Below are 18,059 nucleotides of genomic sequence, written 5' to 3' on the forward strand. Positions count from 1 at the left end.
CAAAGAAGCAAATATAAAATCTAAGAAAAACAAAAAGACAAAGCCATAAAAAAAGTACAATAAACAAAATGAACACCTAGTCTCTGGACAAGACTAGGTCAAATCTGAAGACACTGGTATATAAGGGTATTTCCTAAGATGACACACTTTTTCTACCAAAGGACTAGATTTACTTCCTGGAAAGCAAAAGCTTATCAAGTTATTTGCTTTAAGGAAGGAACTCAATATCCTGTGACTGGATTCCATGAATGTCCCATATGAACATTCTTAAAGAGACAGTCAAAATGCAAAATATTCACTTCAAGACATGTTATTTCCAAAAATGGCATGAGACTTATACTACTTACCAGACAATATTTGGTGGTTGTTTGGAGGAAGGAAAACTGATTAGAGAACAAAAACATTATTAGAAATTTTTCTTTAGAACTCTGCTTTAAAAGATAGCATGTTTTAACTTCAGTTATACCAAAAAAAGAGGAAGAGTAAGGTACGCAAATTGGTATTTGTGTTCAATTAGTACTGTAAAAATGAGGCAGGAAATTAAAAAAATATTTTTTCCTTTGAAAAATGTTATGAGCAGGTAGGTAAGAGTGTTAAATCTCCCAAAAGATAAGAGTATTCCCTTAGCAACAAGAACACCTGGGATTCATCTCACACAAAAGGTTGGATTTGTTGGAATCAACTAAATTTTGGTGTCTAAGCTTCCCCTATACACAATGGCAATCTAGTCAACATAGTCTGGAAAACTATGCCTCTCACATTAAAGTAGACACACAGGTTTGGTAACTGAGTGGGTATATAGACTCAGGTATGATATTGACTAGGTGTCCGCTGACAACAATGGGAGCTCAGATTATCTAACTCACACCTGAATGAGTTATAGATACATAGAGAGTTTACATATAGAACACCTGCACTCAATACCAGTAGTCACCTAAATCTGCTAATTTCTTTCTGAATGAATCTCAACCTAAACCTCACTTCTCCTGCCTAACCATTAGCATGCAATGCCAGTTTAGAAATATCCTGGGGTACCTAAGATATATGCATGTGGATGTCAAATGTGAAAGAAGGGAGCTCAGTTAACAAGAGCTAGGTAACCTCAGGGTATTTCAAGTAGCACCATATGCCTATGTGTAACAAATTATTTGAGCCCTATACATCTACATTCTGGAGCTAAATTCCATCCCAAATATCTATATATGAGTTTGGTGTTTGAGCTCCTATTATACTCAACAGAAATATGGTAAATGGACTCTAGAGTGAAAATTAACCAACCTGTTTTAGGTACCTGCTTTAAGAAGAAATGAAAGCTGTAGTGCTCAACACATTAAAAGGGAGCTTAGACACTTAGCTTAAAGTTTTAGATCTCTACATGTAAGCATCCAAATTCAGGAGTCTATAATATGGAGCTGAGTTCCATCATTAATGTCAGGAACTAACACACACACCTCTTGGCTATTTTCTACAGCCTTCGTTCATAACCTGTGGTGGGATATAGGCACTTCTTTATGAAATTTACTTGACCAATTTCAGATATCTACCTTAGGAGCTAAAGTGCTTCCATATCTAGCTTCTTCCACTGCACACACAAAGTACAAGGCTAGACACGCCATCGGTCTTATTCCTTTATTATGTTCTTATGAAGCCTACCGTGGTCTATATCTCTCTGTGTAAAGAGTGTTTAGGCAAACTAGTGTAGGTTTTGAGTCTCAATATAGATGCCTTATAGTTGCTTTTGGTGTAATTTGAGATATCTTTTCATTACCCTGCCTGGTTTCCCATAGAAAATAGCTCCTGTGGCATATATGCCAGATGTGGATGTGTTGCATACCCTATGACATCACAAATGGCACTACAGTGTTATATTTAGGCAACTGGATTAGAAACCAGTATGGTTCGGATTGTACATATTTACGTTTATTTTGGTTTATATATTGTGTATGGTACTACACAAGATATCGTACCATAAATTTACAAGTTTATAATTCATTTACCTTAGAGAATACATTTTTTTCTTTCCTTTTTTCACATCTGTATTGCACAGTCTATACAAGACAAATTTAATTAATTCATAGGATTGCAGAATCACAGAATGGTTGAGCTTGGAAGGAACCTCTGGAGATTGTTTAGTCCAGCCTCCCTGCTCAAATCAGGGTCAACTAGAGCCATGCCCAGTTCGATTTTCAAAATGTCCAAGCATGAAGACTCCACAATCTCTCTGGAAAACCTGGTGCAGAGTTCTATCACCTTAATGGTAAGAAAGTGTGGGTGTTTTTTTTCCTTATGTTTAAACAGAATTTCTTTGTATTTCAGTTTGTGTCCATTGTCCCTTCTTCTTCCGTTTGGTATACCACTGAGAAGAGTCTAGCTGTATCTCTACTCTCCTTACCCCCACCCCATCAGGTATTTGCACACATTAATAAGATCCTCCCTAATCCTTCTCTTCTCCGGGATGAACAGTCCCAGTTCTCTCAGCTTCTCCTCGTGACAGATGCTTTAATACCTTAATCCCCTTTGTGGCCCTTTGCTGGACTTGCTCCATATTTCCATTTCCCTTCTGTACTGGGGAGCCCAACACTGTACTCGGCACTTCAAACGTGTCTCACCAGTGCTGAGCAGAGGGGAAGGATCATCTCCATCAACCTGCTGGCAACATTCTTCCTAATGGAGTCCAGGAGGTTGTTTTCTTTTCTTCAAGGGTGCATTTCTGGCTCATGGACAGTTTGTTGTCCACCAGGACCCCCAGTTCTTTTACTGCAGAGCTGCTAGTCGATCAGGCCCAAGTCTGTGCTGGTGCAATGGGGTTATTTCTCCTGCATGGAGTTATTCCTTTCATTGGAGCCATCAGCAATTCTAATTCCACTTACAATTTGCAACCACTTGAATGTTGAAATTAACAATTCCATGCTAAACTTGACACCTTTGTTCTCACAAATATAATCTTTCTTTTAAACAAGTGTTTGCCATTGTGAATAGGAGTTGCACTGCTAAGACTCCATTAGAAACAGAATCTGAGACATCAGAAAATGAATCTTAGTATCAATGTAACAAAGAGTCATAGCTGGCAATAACAACTTTCATTGAATTTCAGAAAAAGCAACCTCAAAAATCTCAAACAAATATTGCTGCCATAATCACACTATCACACTTTTAAAAGGTACATTGTCTCGCATATAGTTATCTGATAGAACACCTAGAATGCTGATAAAGCCCTTCTAATATATTTAACCATGATTAAAGATATATGTATTCAGTTGTGCTCTTTACTTTTACTTCCCATGGAAATTCTCTAAAGAATAGAAAAATCTGTTGCTGTTTTACTGCAAAAAAGTACAGTTAAATAGCATGCTCATGAGGCATGGAAAAGTACCCACCCAGGTCAAAACAAAGAATGATAAAGAGAGAAACTGATTTTTTAAAAGTCTGTGTTTTAGAAGAGTTGTGGTTTATTTTTCTTATTGTGAATATTTAACTTAAAACTGTTGACTATGTCATTCATCTGTAAAAATGTTAGAAAGGACTGAATGATTCACTGTTCTTTGATGTTCTGGCCAGATATGGGACTAATATTCAAAAAAGAAAGAAAAAATAAAAGTGCTCAAGAACAAAATATCACAACATTCAAAATACTACAAAGAACTAACCAAGGTACAAGATGACTTGAGCACCATGTCTAAATTATGGACACCGAATATCCAGTTAATCAAATAAAAGGTGAAAGTTGATTCAGTCGAAGTCAGTAAGCATTGGAATACTGTTTTCTCTGTCACTGAAGACCATTAGATTAAGGAATCATTCTGAAACATATGCTGTAGATACAAGCAGAATATATGCACTTTTTTATAAGTTATTGGCTAAGATTTCTGACCTGTATTATGCAGGAGGCTGTACTAGTCAAAATAGTCCCTTGGGCCTCAAATATCTATACACTTCTGGAAGTCAAAGACTTCCTGTTGACAAAGGGTGGTACAGTCTCACAGACAAGAGCTAGACACTGAAGACAAATGCTTTCAGACTGGGAATACAGTATCTACTTTAAAACTCTGGTGGTTCAACCTTGGCTGGCTGTCAGGTGCCCACCAAGCCACTGTATCTCTCCCTCTCCTCAGCAAGAGGGGAAGAAAATAAGATGAAAAAGCTTATGGGTTGAGATAAGGACAGGGAGATCACTCACCAGTTACTGTCACTGGCAGAACTGACTCAACTTGGGGAAGATTAATTTAATTTATTGCTAATTAAAAATAAAGTACGATTGTGAGAAACAAACAAACAAAAATACAAAACTAAAAGCACTTTCCTCCCACCCCTTCCTTCTTCCCAGGCTCAACTTCACTCCTTCATTCCCTACTCTTCTGATTCCTCCTCCCCCCTGCTCCCTGCCAGGTGGTGCAGGGGAACAGGGAATGGGAGTTGCAGTCAGTTGATAACACTTAGTCTCTGCCACTCCTTCCTCATCTCACTGTTCCCCTGCTCCAACATAGGGTCCCTTCCAAGGGATACAGTCCTTCACTAACTGCTCCAGCATGGGTCCTTTGCACGGGGTGCAGGCCTTCAGGAACAGACTGCTCCAGCATGGGTCCCCCATGGGCTGCAGCTCCTGCCAGGAGTCTGCTCCTGCGTGGGCTCTTCACGGGCTGCAGCTTCCTTCAGGGCCTATCTACCTGCTCCAGTGTGGGGTCCTCCACGGGCTGCAGGGGACACCATGGTCTTCTCCACAGGCTGCAGGAGAATCCCTGCTCTGGTGCCTGGAGCACCCTCTGCCCCTCCTTCTTTGCTGACCTTGGTGTCTGCAGGGTTGTTTCTCTCACATTTTTCTTACTCCTTTCTCCCAGCTGCTGTGCAGCTTTGGGCAGCAATGGGTCTGTTTTGGTGCCAGCAGGAACTGGCTCTGTCTAACATGGGGGCAGCCGCTGGTCTCTTCTCATAGCAGCACCTCCTGCAGCCCCGCCCCCGGCCCCAGCCTTGCCATGTAAACCCAATACAAACACCAAGGGAAATAAATCACTGGACTATTTTGAAATACAGGCTTGATTTAAGAAATCTTGTGTGGAATTCTATGCACTGTGCTATGACAGAGGTTTGACTAGATAATGATAATGCTTTAAAACTTAAAAAACCTATGAATCTCTGCAGTAGATTCGGGCTTACTGTGATAAGAAGAAAAGCCTTGTGAGAAGATAACTCTTTCCGATAGGAGAAAATAACTCTTAGCAATTCCTTAAATCAGTCTTTTGTTTTAGCCTGCACCACTGGCAAAAGCATCTGTGGCTTTAAACTGTCCTAGGTATCAGCAGCAATGGCAGTCACAGGCACCAGCTTTCATCTAATGTGCAACCTTCCCCTTCCTTTAATCCTCTAACCCTTCTAAATTTTTCTTACAAGTCTGAATAGTCCCCATGCCCCATCTAGCCTTTTCAGCTCACTGCTGAGGACCTGCAGTTTCTTGTCTTGGATGACAGCAGCAGCTAGAAAGTTCAGACACACTAGATGTTCATCTTACAGAAGCAATGGGACAAGTTCCCCTCTCACTGCCCATTCAATGGCTATGCTGTCCTGATTTACACTCCAATTAGCTTTGGTGTATGGGGGCAAAGAGTGGAGAACAGGAACAGATGTAGGACAGTGGCTTTTCTAAACCAAGACAATTTTAAAATCCTCACTGTAATGAGGCAGCAAAGAGATGTAAAGAGATAGCAATACCTCTTGTGCCTCTTAGATTTTATTTCTCTTTTTAAAGAAATAAGTGCATGGGCTAAGATTGAATTCAGACTTCAGACTATTTTATAGCTCTTCAGTACGCTAATTCACCAACTTGACTCCAGTTTTTCTTACTCCTACTTGCCTGTAGCTAAATGTGACAGTGTTAGATTCTGTGTGAGGTATGAACTTGTGTTTAATGAAATAGAGGAAATGACTCAAAGGCAAATGTTCCTATTTTAGTTCACATAGAGTCTCATATTATGAAAACACAAGAATAACTATGGACAGTGATTTATCTAGAGATAAGCACTAACAGAGTAACATTTCTTCTTACACCTTAGGATGTTCAGCTATGGACTCCAATATTACCGAGTATGACAAGAAACTTTTGAGGCAGAAAAATGAAAGGCAGGATTAAGCAGAGGGTATGCCCGCAAGGTTAAACCATCATCACCTACTGGGTGTAATGATAGTGACACTGTAAAACCAAAGCTCTTTGCATGAAAGGCTTAGCTTCTCCACATGGGACCCTATCATATGACCAAGTGTAATACAAGACAAGTCTTGCCATTACTCTGAACTTTGATCATAATTAAACCACTGCCACAGAGATATTCCTACTTATTACTGGAATTATAGTATGATTTAATACCCCTGACATCACTTGACTAAACCACCGTAGTATTAGGTTTAAAATGTGGGAACTCAGGTATTGATCAGCCACATTTAGCCATACAATTTTTAATGTACTGGAAATAAAAAAGCTATCCACAAACAGTATTATTGGTAGACAGAATTATAACACTACTTCCAAGAATATGGAATTGCTTTGGAATCTGTAATTAATTACGTAGGATGTAATAGAATATTCTACTTAATTTGAAGGTCATCCTTTTCACTTAGTAAAAAGGATGACCTTCAAAACAGTGTTTTTGTTACAATTTTTTCTACAGCTCCCTGTTTTTATAAAGCTGTTACTTTGTGTCATGTAACATACATTGATACTACTTATTAATGAGGTGTAGAAACTAGGCAAGCATTTACTTAGCTTCATAAACATATTTCAGAAGACATAAATATTATATTTCTGTCTGGTTTTAAACCATTGGAATTATTGCATAGATTCATCCACAGTGTATAGTAGGTTTTCTCCCCAGAGCAGTTCTAACACTCCACTAAATATATGCTATTCCTCTTTATCTCTTTGAAGAAAAATGAATCACATCCACAGCTTGCAGCTATCAAAATGTGATTTATCAAGCATTTTCATGAAAGTGCATATTTCCCCTTCTTTACACTAGGAGGCACATTTTTCCTTCACACAGCTCTATCGCACAGCTCTGCTGCATGAAACCCTTAGAAACGTTAACAATTCCAATCTAAATTTAAGTCCCTGACAACTTTTACTAAACCACAGTGAAAGAAGAATTATTCGCTAATAAAGTGTTGGGGTTTTTTTATGCCAATGAAAACCACGCTTATAGCAATGAAAAATAACATTCTGCACCTGACTGCTGGCAAATAAAAACACAGTTTTCTTTTGAGTGATTACTGAAGAAATAATTCACATTAAAATACATCAGACAGCTGTACACTTTTAATGTAACTGATGATAAAGAAGATGTTTGTGTTAAAAGTGTACTTCCTGATACGCACACTTAAAGCCATTAAAAAGCAGGATTTTTGGTAATAAGAGAGGCTATAAAGTCATACCAGTAAATACAATTTTACAGTGACCTTTTTTTTTAGATCCTAAAGAAACTTTATGTTTTCTAAATCCTTATCTGACATACTAAAAGGTAAAGAACTTTAATCAGCTGATTGATCTTTGGAATATCTTCCTCTAGTTTTTATAGGAAGTGTAATATACACACCCTTCAAACGCAAATGACAGTGTTCATTTGGAGAACACGTGAGGTCAGCTTTCCACACACCAAAGCACAGTTCAGATTATGCAAAACCATTAGTTTCCAAGAAATTAGAAAATCACCTTTTTGGTATGTGCCTTGTTTTGTTTTGTTGGCTTTTTTTACAGACTCTCAACACGATAATATTTACAATCTTTCCCTTTTGTTTGTCATCATGATGACAAACTATGTAGCCAGATAATGTCATGCTGCTTTCCCTTTCTCTTGGCCCATGCTTCTGGCAAAGTCATGGTCAGCAAGGCAAGGCTAAGGTTGTTAATTACTGCACTTAAATGCAATAAAATGTTGTAACATACACAAGGCTTGCCTTACAAATCAATATTGTGCGCAAAATTAAATCATCATAACCATGACTCTTGAATATCAAGGCTTCTGGTAGTAAATTTGAATTACTTGTTGTTATTATCACTTAATAATCCATAACAAAACCACAGTGCTGGTGTTACTCTGTAGCGCTATGTTCTTTTTAAACATGGTGAATTGTTGCTCACTGATGGAAGAATTCTTATAAAGCCTATCAGGTGCAAATGAGACAAAGGTGAAATATAAGAAAGTTGCAACTGGCAGGTTAACATCATAGTCCTCTGACAATCAATTAATACTGATCAATTAACAGTGGTGAAATGGAAAAGATATCTTAGCAAACTGAATGAAACCCTCCAGTGAAATTAAAAGACTCTACAAAGAAGACAGGTTTGAGTGATACAAACCAAACTTGAACTATACACATCACTATTAAAGTTCTTATAAATTTTATTTTTTACTTCATAGTTTTATCTTTTTGACTTTTCCTCATAACCACAGTGAGAGCGTGTGGCTGACAGTGCTAGTGTTTGGCGTCTCTCTTCATTTCAGTTTCCCCCGGTGAGAGAGATTGCTGTTTTAAGATTAGCTAGATGAATGTCTCTCACTATGTATGTTTCTTTCATTAAATCATGTAATTGTAGCTCTTGTGTCTCTGTAGAAGCTAATGATTGCAAGAAAATATGGCAGTAAGTTATTTCATACCTTTGTGTAATAAGTTATCAAGACTTTTAGCTCTTTTTTTTTCCTATTTCAGGTTTTGAAGACCTGGGCCTTGGTCAGTCTTCAAATATAATTAAAATAGCAACATACTAATATTGAGAAACAATGACTGCATTTTTATTCACACAACTTCACAGTGTACAATAATAAACCACACAATTCACTGAGCATTAAAGCCATTAACCAAAATTGCTCTCACCATGAGGCAAGGACTTTACTATCAGGATTAACATCATATACCCATGAGCTGAAGCAAACCTTTACTTAGAATGAACTTTCATAAAAATACAGTGGGATAAATCTGTATTTTTTGTGCAGATTTTATTCTTGGAGATCATTAGAAAATATTCCCATAAGCATTTCTCTTTCTCTTCAGTTAAAATATTTAAAATCAAACCAAAATATTGTTCTGCAACATTTATCAGCCAAAACTGGCAGCAGTACATGTACATGGTAGTACTACTACTCTCCACTAAGACTTTTTCCTTACTTTACAGATGTATCTTTTACCTCAGCATGCCCCAAGTATTTTCATAGACAGCAATCCCTTAAACAGCCACGGAAATGAAACTATCATCTCTACTGTTAAATACAACTGTTTAACAATTCACTGCAAGAGAACCAGAAATTCAGTTTAGAAGTGTCAAAGAATACAATGTTGAAATGATACTACATCAGTTATTTTAACCATGAATGTATGTAAATACCCACAAACTAATTTTGCCCAATCACCAGATAACATTTTTCTCTTCTGAAAATTGCCACAAGATCTTCAATAACCATAAACTGCTTTAAACTCCGTTTCACATCTCATCCAAAAACTTGTGCCTCCAGTAGCAAAATAACTTTTGACACAATACCTGGGCAATAACTTGATACTGAATAAGATATAAAAGTCAAATCCATCTAACGGGCAGCATCACTCCCTTCCTGCCTTGGGTTTTCCTAAGATGATTTCTGTCACAGTAATGACCATATCATTCCCTTCTTAGTTTGTGAGATTTGATGAGGTCTAGAATGCACTATTTCAATGTCTGTCCTAATTCAGTCAGATAAAAGGTGAAAAACCTATACTTCAATACTTCAGTAATCATCGGTACAGCTGGATGGTTAGATTTTCATAAATTTGCCATGAATTTAGCATCCCCAAGGCTAAACGGGTGTAACCACAGACATATTAAAACTTTTCATATAGCTTTTAAGAACACGTATTCACTCTGACTAATCTTCTATTAGTCTCTTTATTAGGGATGAATAGATCATCATGATTAATATACTACGTTTGCACAATGTGCTTGACACAAAATTTCTAAAAACACATTTTTAATAACTTGGTATAAAGTTTACTAAGCACATTTTTCCTAACTCTCCTGGAGAATTTTTATGTCACATTTTGAAGAGATGTGCAATTCAGAGTCAGTGAAGCCAATGTGACGGTGTCAACATGCAATGCTGCCTTAAAACTCCTCTCTGATCTTGTTAAATCTTTCACACGTCTCATACGTGGTCAGAGAATTAACAGGATAATTCCACTTAAGCTCCTCGCTTGCTTAAGCAGACATACATTCTTGCTCCAGAGTCAATCCATTCATAGTTGCAATTCTTTTATAGTTCTTTGTATTTTGACAGATTTAGGGTTTAAGATCATAGTTCCAACAACATTTCTGTTTTGGTAAAGAAAATAAAATGCAGGTCTCATTTCAAAAAAAAAAAAAAAGGAAAGAAGAAGGGGAAAAAGGAAAAGGAAACCAGAACACGACTCTGAGACAGTAAAGCATTTCAAATTGTTTCTTTGTAGAGTCTCACCCAACACACCCTCTCTGTCCTCCCATAAAAGTATGAGAAAAATGTTTCTAAGGTCAATATTCCACCATTCGCATTCTCATCTACCGTGATTTAAATGTCATAATTCAGATCCAGCTCTGCCCAAATGGGAACATGTACCTTAATATTGTGCATCAGATCCCAGGGCCACCTTCTCTCCTGGTTTGTATGGGCCTAGTGACAACTTAATCATCTATACAAAAGGGAGAAATGCCGGGGGGGGAAACTAATTCTTATTTCTATACTCCTGGGATGCAAAAGAACTCAAGTTCAATTACCTTCCAAGAGCACAGATCAGACTTTTAACCTTTGTCTCCACATTCTAGACAGAAAACAGGAGGCTTAAGGGCAGTGTTACCACCTCCTCCCAGTTTTCAGTATGTGCAAGTCTCCACATTCCAATGCCAAAATACTAGTCACAATATTGGTTAAGACCTCGCTTCATTTTTTAGTACTGACTGTCACAAACACTGCAAAAATGTATATCTATTATAGAGAAGGAAAGAAGAAGAAAGGAAGAAATTCCCAAACCAGACAAACTGCACATACTTAATATTTGTACAAAAATGCATATCTGACAGTTCCAAAAAGCAGAACATCTCGTCATTCCAGCCTAACAAAGAAACCCTGTGGTTCTTGCTGTTAGAAAGGGAAGCTGTAGGTGTGTTTGTTACAGAAATTTGGATTCTTTAAATTTTTCAGTGCTTCGCTGATTTACTGTTTTCTACGTTAGTCTAACAGATAGCACAACCTCCATGTCCTTGCTCTTTAAATGTGTGTTTAGAATGACTTTCCTAAACCAAAGTCCAATGCTAAATAGCAACAGCACCACAAACATCAAGAAAAGCTTGCTACTTTGTAGGACTTCCTTCTTCCCAGCTGTTCTCACTCTACTGTGCAATTTGTCTGGAGCTGTTTTTTCTCACTGGATATATTTTTGTTTCTCCAGTCAAATTGCATGGGGCACTTCAGGCAAACTACATTATTTCCTACAAAGCGTTATGAGCTATCATGAACGAATATTCATGTATGTGCTTAAAAACATCTCTACCATTGCAGAGCTGAAAGGGATGAAAAATAACTGAGTTACCAAAGCAACTCAGGTAAGCAGAGCACTGACAGTGACTCACCCGAGTTGGGGTCGGAGTTGCCATCAGCTTCAGTCCTCTTGTCCGGTGAAGCCTGGTCGTAGAATTCGTCCTGTGGCTGAACCAGAGGGAGAGGGTGTGAGATCAGGGTTCCACCACCCACCGGCTCGTGGTCTCCCAGACCACTGTCACTGCAGCTTTCCTGGGAGCCATCAGGGAGGTGAAATGTAACACGGCGCTGGGACTACAAAGAAGAGCACAGGACATGCTGATTAGTGCTCTTCTTTTCTGTTCTCCTGACTCTTTTTTTTTTTTTTTTTTTTAACTTTTGACATACAAATAGATTCCTGACAATGCTTATGAGGCAATTGTTATTATCATGTTTGTTTGTTGGGGGGGGGGGTTTGTTGTTTTTGCTCACTTTTAGAGCAACCCAGGGAAGATGGCAGGCAGGAGAGCCAAATTTCAAAGGTCTGCACATGCTCATCTGCGAAGTAAGCTTCTCATAAGAAAGTGATTAGTAGACAGTTAGGTATATTTCATATAATTTTAAAAGCATGATCTATAAAAACCTCTCTCTGAGAAGCAGAAACTGTTGCAAACTATGTTATGAAAAGCAAATGACATAAGTATGTATTTCTGTGGTTAAAACCTGTATTATTACTGTTCATACTGGAAAAAAAAGTCCACCAAGTTAAACAAACCAGTAAAAATGGTTGTCATCTTCCAGGAATAGAAGGATCTATAAATACATAACTATAAGGATATTTAACTGATATCAATTATCTAACTAATATGGATATTTAGGATTGATAATATATCTGTGAAATCACAGTAGTCAGCAAAGAATCACAGAATGCAATGATGGAATAAGCAATTATCACACTGGTAAGAGAAATAAAAATAAACAGCACATACTTTGTTCAAAACAACACAGTGAATGAGAGCCAGAATTACAAATTTTCCTAAACTTCTAAAAAAAACCCCACAGTCATCTAAAAAAAAAAAAAAAAAACCAAACCAAACAAAAACCAAACAAAACAAAACCCTGCAGTGTACACTTGGTTTAGTTAACCATTATTGATTCTGAACTTCTCTCATCTGAAGAAATAACCCGACTTTGTGAATTGTGGACACAGAATGATTCCCCATGAGCTCCAGAGCCGATAGCACTGCTGCAAATTGTTTAGCAACCGCAACTGTGGGATTCATGAAAGGAATATTACAAGTCTTCATGGATCAAAATACTGCATCTTTGAAGCATCGGAAACAACTAGTTCAAGAGCATCTCAAAAGAGTGGTTAAATTAAGTTAAGCACATCTTTCCACAAAAATTATTTTCAGCAGCAGGGAGCCTGAGAGATCTGGCTAGCTAGATTGGTTTAGAATAAAGAAGAGATTCACAAAGTTTGCCTTAAGCTTAATAACTGTTTAGTTTAGTGATTAGTTTCTTATTAATATTAGCCATCTGAAAGTTATGGGTTATAGCTAAGATAATAATTCAAGATTTCTACAGAGTCAGCAGAGAAAGGAACATCAGGAAGATACAGGTATCTTCCACTAGTTACCAATTTTTAAGTAGTTAAAATCAAATGTCCTGTATCCATCCCAAATCCAAGTAAGTCTTCCTGAAGTTAATGGAAAAAGCATCAGGTCCTGACTCTCTTTTTTTCACACTTTTTTTTTTCTTTAATGAGGAAAACCTCAAGTTAATAGTACTAACTGTATGTTTGCTTATTAAAAACTATTTGTTAATGGTAATTGCTACCATTTTACATGATGATCAATATCCTCTACCATGTTTCTTTTTATTCATCTCCCTTGGGTGGACATAGATAGTTGATTAAGTCAATTTTGGATTACTGTGTAATTCAGTATAGAAATAAATGTAATACTATTTGCTCTTGGCTGTGATTTTATAATTAGCATTTTGCTTTTAAGTTCCTTTTCTAGCTTTAGGATTAGAATCCAGCTGTAGCAAAACCAAATAGATCCTCTGAGTCATTGGGTTGTATTCATTTACACCAACAGAGGACCTAACTCTACATACTATCACTAAGCAAACTTCCACCTCGCACTTTGTTACTTTTTCTTACAACTTTTTCATTCTGGAATTGCCACCCTGAACAATTTCTTTGGAATCGCTAGCAGGCTCTTTCCCTTCAATATGAACAAAATAGAAATATAACTAACTACATAGCTAACTACATACCTTAAAATCTTCTCTTCCTGCACCCAAATTTAGAGATCTGTTTTTCCAAAGTAAGAATTTATGTCACTAGTAAAATCAGTAAGAGGCACAGGAAAAGGAGATTACTATCACTTTTTAAAACTAAAAGACTCTATGAGAAAATATGAATGACTGAGAAAATAAATTCTTAAAGTAAGGGAGGAGATGAAAATTTCAATTTAAGATACTGCAAAATAATTAAACCCCTGTAATTAATTAACCACCCAAATAAGCAGAAAAATACATAATTACAAAAATGTCCAGTTTCATGAGTTATGTTGTAAAAATACTGATCTTAAGTAACAAAAGATCCTCATACTAGCCAAAATCTGCTCTGACTCTATACTGACAGGCGACCAGTCAGCCACTAAAATGGCACAGGCCTAACACTAATTCTGCTAACTTCTTAGCTGATAATGCTATAAATTTTTAAATCCATACTTTAAACGATAAAAAAAAAAATATATATATCAGCTTGGCTTTCTGAGCTTCTCACTGAGGACCCCACAAATCATAAAGGATTATAAAAAAATCTAAAGGTCACATAAACAGTGATCCAGTTCCAGAGATGACGAACGGACAGCATGCAGTCCATCAAGAAACTTTAGACTAAGCTGTGCCATCAAAACAACGAGGGGAAAAAGCCTTCTACAAAGAGAGACTCAAAGCAAATGCTTAAGCTTAGGCATATCATACTAATTGCAAGGAAAGACTGTCACTCAACCTACTGGGAGCTTATGAGGGTGTTAAGTGATGTGATATGTGGCTGCCTCCCCCAGCTGCCTGGTCCAGGACACTCCTTCCCGGCCGCTGGAGCCCAGCCCAGGGACCCGGGGTCTCTGCTCAGGCTGAGGGATGTGTCTGCCACTTTCACTTTTGCACTAGCAAAGCTGCTGCAGTACCAAGGCTGAGCACGTATCCCAGACACACACACGGACACACACGCAGAAGACACTGACATAGCCACAGCTGTGGCTACACAGACGGCCTCAGACAAGGCGCTGCCCCCAGCAGCACACACATTCAGGACTCACAGCAGACACAGGCACAGACAGCCACGTCCCCTCCTCCTCTTGGGCTGGCAGAGGCAGAAGGTCACTGGTGCAGCACACACACCATGCTCACCAGGTTCACAAACACACACACGTTCACAGATCCCCTGAGCACTGGCATGGCCCCTCTGCCCACCCGGCACTCCTGCCCAGATCCCGGCCCCCCTTACCCACCCCATGGGTCCCCGACTCGCTGGCTGGTCCAGCTGGGTGCTCGCTGCAAACACACAGGACTCACACACTGGTCCTACGGGCACACCACTCTCGTGGGTCCCCCCCGAATACCAGCATGGACTCTCTGCCCGCCTGATACCCCTACCTGGACCTGGGACGTCCTACTCGCTGGCTGGTCCAGCTTGGAGTTTGCCAAAGACTCCACATGCACACCCCACGCACACCCAGGTTGGGGAAGGTACAGACACTCGCCCCCAGCAGCCGGCACCCGGCACACGAGCTGTGACCCATGGTCCTGCTCCAGCCGTCGGCACTGAGCCCCTCACTCGTACATTGAACTTCTTCTTTCTACAGTAGTATCAGGGACTCTTCTTTCAGAAGAAAATCCTACAACATGCTTAGACTATGTTTGTATTTATCTGCTCCCTTGTGCAACCAAATGCAGCTTTGACTTCTTTTTACCTAAAGACAGAATCAAGTTATTCTGGCTAATGAGGTTTATAGTTGGTACAACACTGGGACTAATGATAACAAGTAATTACAATTTCAATTATGCTACAACATATGCAGGATTATATACAGCATGAGGTAGGGTTATGGTTCAGGTCCACAACACTTGGCCAAAATTCAAATCTAAAATCTGGGACATATTCAATCATAAACCACCATTTGGGGGGGAGAAATATGGGTTTTCTTCAGGTCCTGAAAAACATCCATTCTTTGTTTCTAATCAGGAAATATCACAACATTGTTATGTGAAACCCAAAACTGAAAGGAAATTCAGTCAAAACAATATGATTTTAACCTGTGTCAAAGTAATTTCAATATATAATTCAGAACAATTTGACTCAATAGGTTTTTGAACCTGGGCTGAGTTTAAAAATCAGGAAAACAATTGGTATCAGTTACATGGAATCATTCTTCTTTTAATCACCTATTGTAGCAGATTCTATAACGCTCATCCAGGTGAAGCATGACTTCACACCCACAAGAGATACAGAGAATAATTAATTCTGTATCTTGGATGGTGATAAAGGATAGCAAACTCTGGTGCTGATAAAAAGACAGTTCAAGTGTAATAGGAACACTTTTTTTTTTTCTGTTTTCAGACCAGGTGGTCAGCCAGCCGATACTTTTTTGAATCATAGTAACAAGCAAAATTGTATCAAATCAACCACACATGAAACTTGCCTAGCTGCTTCTTTCCTGCTGCAACAAAACCAAATACATACCTAGTACTCTCTAACAATTGTGATTTGTGGAATTACTGGATGTAAGTAATAGCTGTGGTACTTGAAAATGCCAATAAAAATCTCAACAAGATCTCTTGGGTGGAGGGGAGGAATGGATAGTAGAGGGTGTGGATGTTCCTAATCTTATTGATCAAGCACAGAAAAGTATGCTTGACATAGCATATTGCATTTTTCTTCATTACGATATTTTATCTGGAGATACTGAAAAGATTTTAAAAAATATATTTTAGTTGCAGCTTATCATTTTCCCTTCCTCATATTCTTCTGTCTTATTTATCTCACTTCTGTTGTCTTGATATGAGGAATTCAGTGGAGCCCAGTGACAGGACAGGTAACAATGGGCACAAACTGAAACACAGGAGGCTCTGAACATCAGGAAACACTTTTTTACTGTGAGGGTGACTGAGCACTGGCACAAGTGGTCCAGAGATGTTGTGGAGTCTCCCTCCTTTGAGATATTCAAAAGCCATCTGGACACGATCCTGGACAATCGGCTCTAAGTGTCCCTGCTTGATCAGGGAGTTTGGACTAGATGGCCTCCAGAGATCCCTTCCAACCTCAACCATTCTGTGATTTTGTGATTCTGTGAATTCTAATTGAAAATAAATGAAAACCTAGAAATATCTGGAGCAGTTTCATAATTTTCCAGTGCTGAAAACATAATGTTGTACTGAAGTACTTTATTTCTGACTGTCTTAGCTGTAAAAAACATATTCTGATACCAGAATTTGTAATTTCATTCCATACAAATCTATTGCTTTGGAAAGTGGCATAAAGCGTTGGAGATACAATCCTGAAATCCTTACTTAAGCAAAAGAATTGGTAGGAATTCTACCACAGCATGGACTTCTAGAAAAGGTGGACCAATGCCAGTGAGGTTTGGGCACTGCTTGTGAGACTAAGCTTTTTGCTGCTGCCTTATTTTCCCAGAAACCCTCATACACAGGCAGAAAGTGGGCTGTAAATAGTGTAAGTTATTTTGTTGACCTGAGTGCTGAAAGTCTGAAGTAAAGGAAAGGTCATGCCATGTGATATCGAGTGTTTGAAATGTCCTATGGCAGATGAGTTATGAGCTGTGTTGGAAACAGAACTTTAACATAGGAAGTATAAACACTAGGTTTCAAAACTGTTCAGTGTTTTCCACTGTATACTAGCTTCTAAAATGCATTTTACTTCCAATTATGTGCTTGAATCAAATAGCAAGTTACAGAAATAAGCATTAAGAGGAGTTTTTGCATGGTGAGATTGTTTTATTCTGAAAACCAGACTTTCAAGCTTTGCACAACTATTGTATTGTTTTTGCTAATCAGGGATCCAAGAAATAATTATACTATTGTTCTGTTGCTGAATGTCTCACAGGGACAGATTTGGCTACAGATCCTATCCATTGTTATCAAACAAGCTATAATTAAAAAAACATTTCTACACTGGATTGTTGCAAATAGAACCTGCTGAATTTTAAGCAACTGAGCTGGCTTCTGAGTTTACAAATCAGGTACTTTAAACAAAATGCCCTCTTCTCCACTCAATATAGTTATAATTTAAGAGCCTTGATTTCTGTCCTTGATTTTCCAGACAGGCAGAAGTCACCAAAACATCTGATTCACAGGAAGTCAAATTAAGCTTTATAGAATGTTTGCATATCAGAATACATATTCAAGCATGACACATCTTCAATTGTCGTTGAGATCTTTTATTTTAGATATGGAGATTTTGCATCAACAAAAGTTCTTTCCCTTTCCTTTCTGAACTCTTATGCCATACTTTGTGTTAAGATGACA

The 18,059-nt window shown here is 38.2% G+C and overlaps 1 protein-coding gene across 1 annotated transcript in view; it reads right to left on the minus strand.

Annotated features, from left to right (window-relative positions):
* PCDH9 (protocadherin 9) overlaps positions 1-18,059 on the minus strand; it is a 716,238-nt gene that overhangs the window by 251,132 nt on the left and 447,047 nt on the right. Inside the window, exon 3 of the mRNA XM_009275658.2 lies at positions 11,612-11,813. Within this exon, the coding sequence (XP_009273933.1) occupies positions 11,612-11,813 (202 nt within the window). The remainder of the gene's footprint in view (positions 1-11,611; positions 11,814-18,059) is intronic.

The sequence above is a fragment of the Aptenodytes forsteri genome, unplaced genomic scaffold (genome assembly GCF_000699145.1).
Source record: "Aptenodytes forsteri isolate BGI_AS27 unplaced genomic scaffold, ASM69914v1 Scaffold172, whole genome shotgun sequence".
Lineage (NCBI taxonomy): Eukaryota > Metazoa > Chordata > Aves > Sphenisciformes > Spheniscidae > Aptenodytes > Aptenodytes forsteri.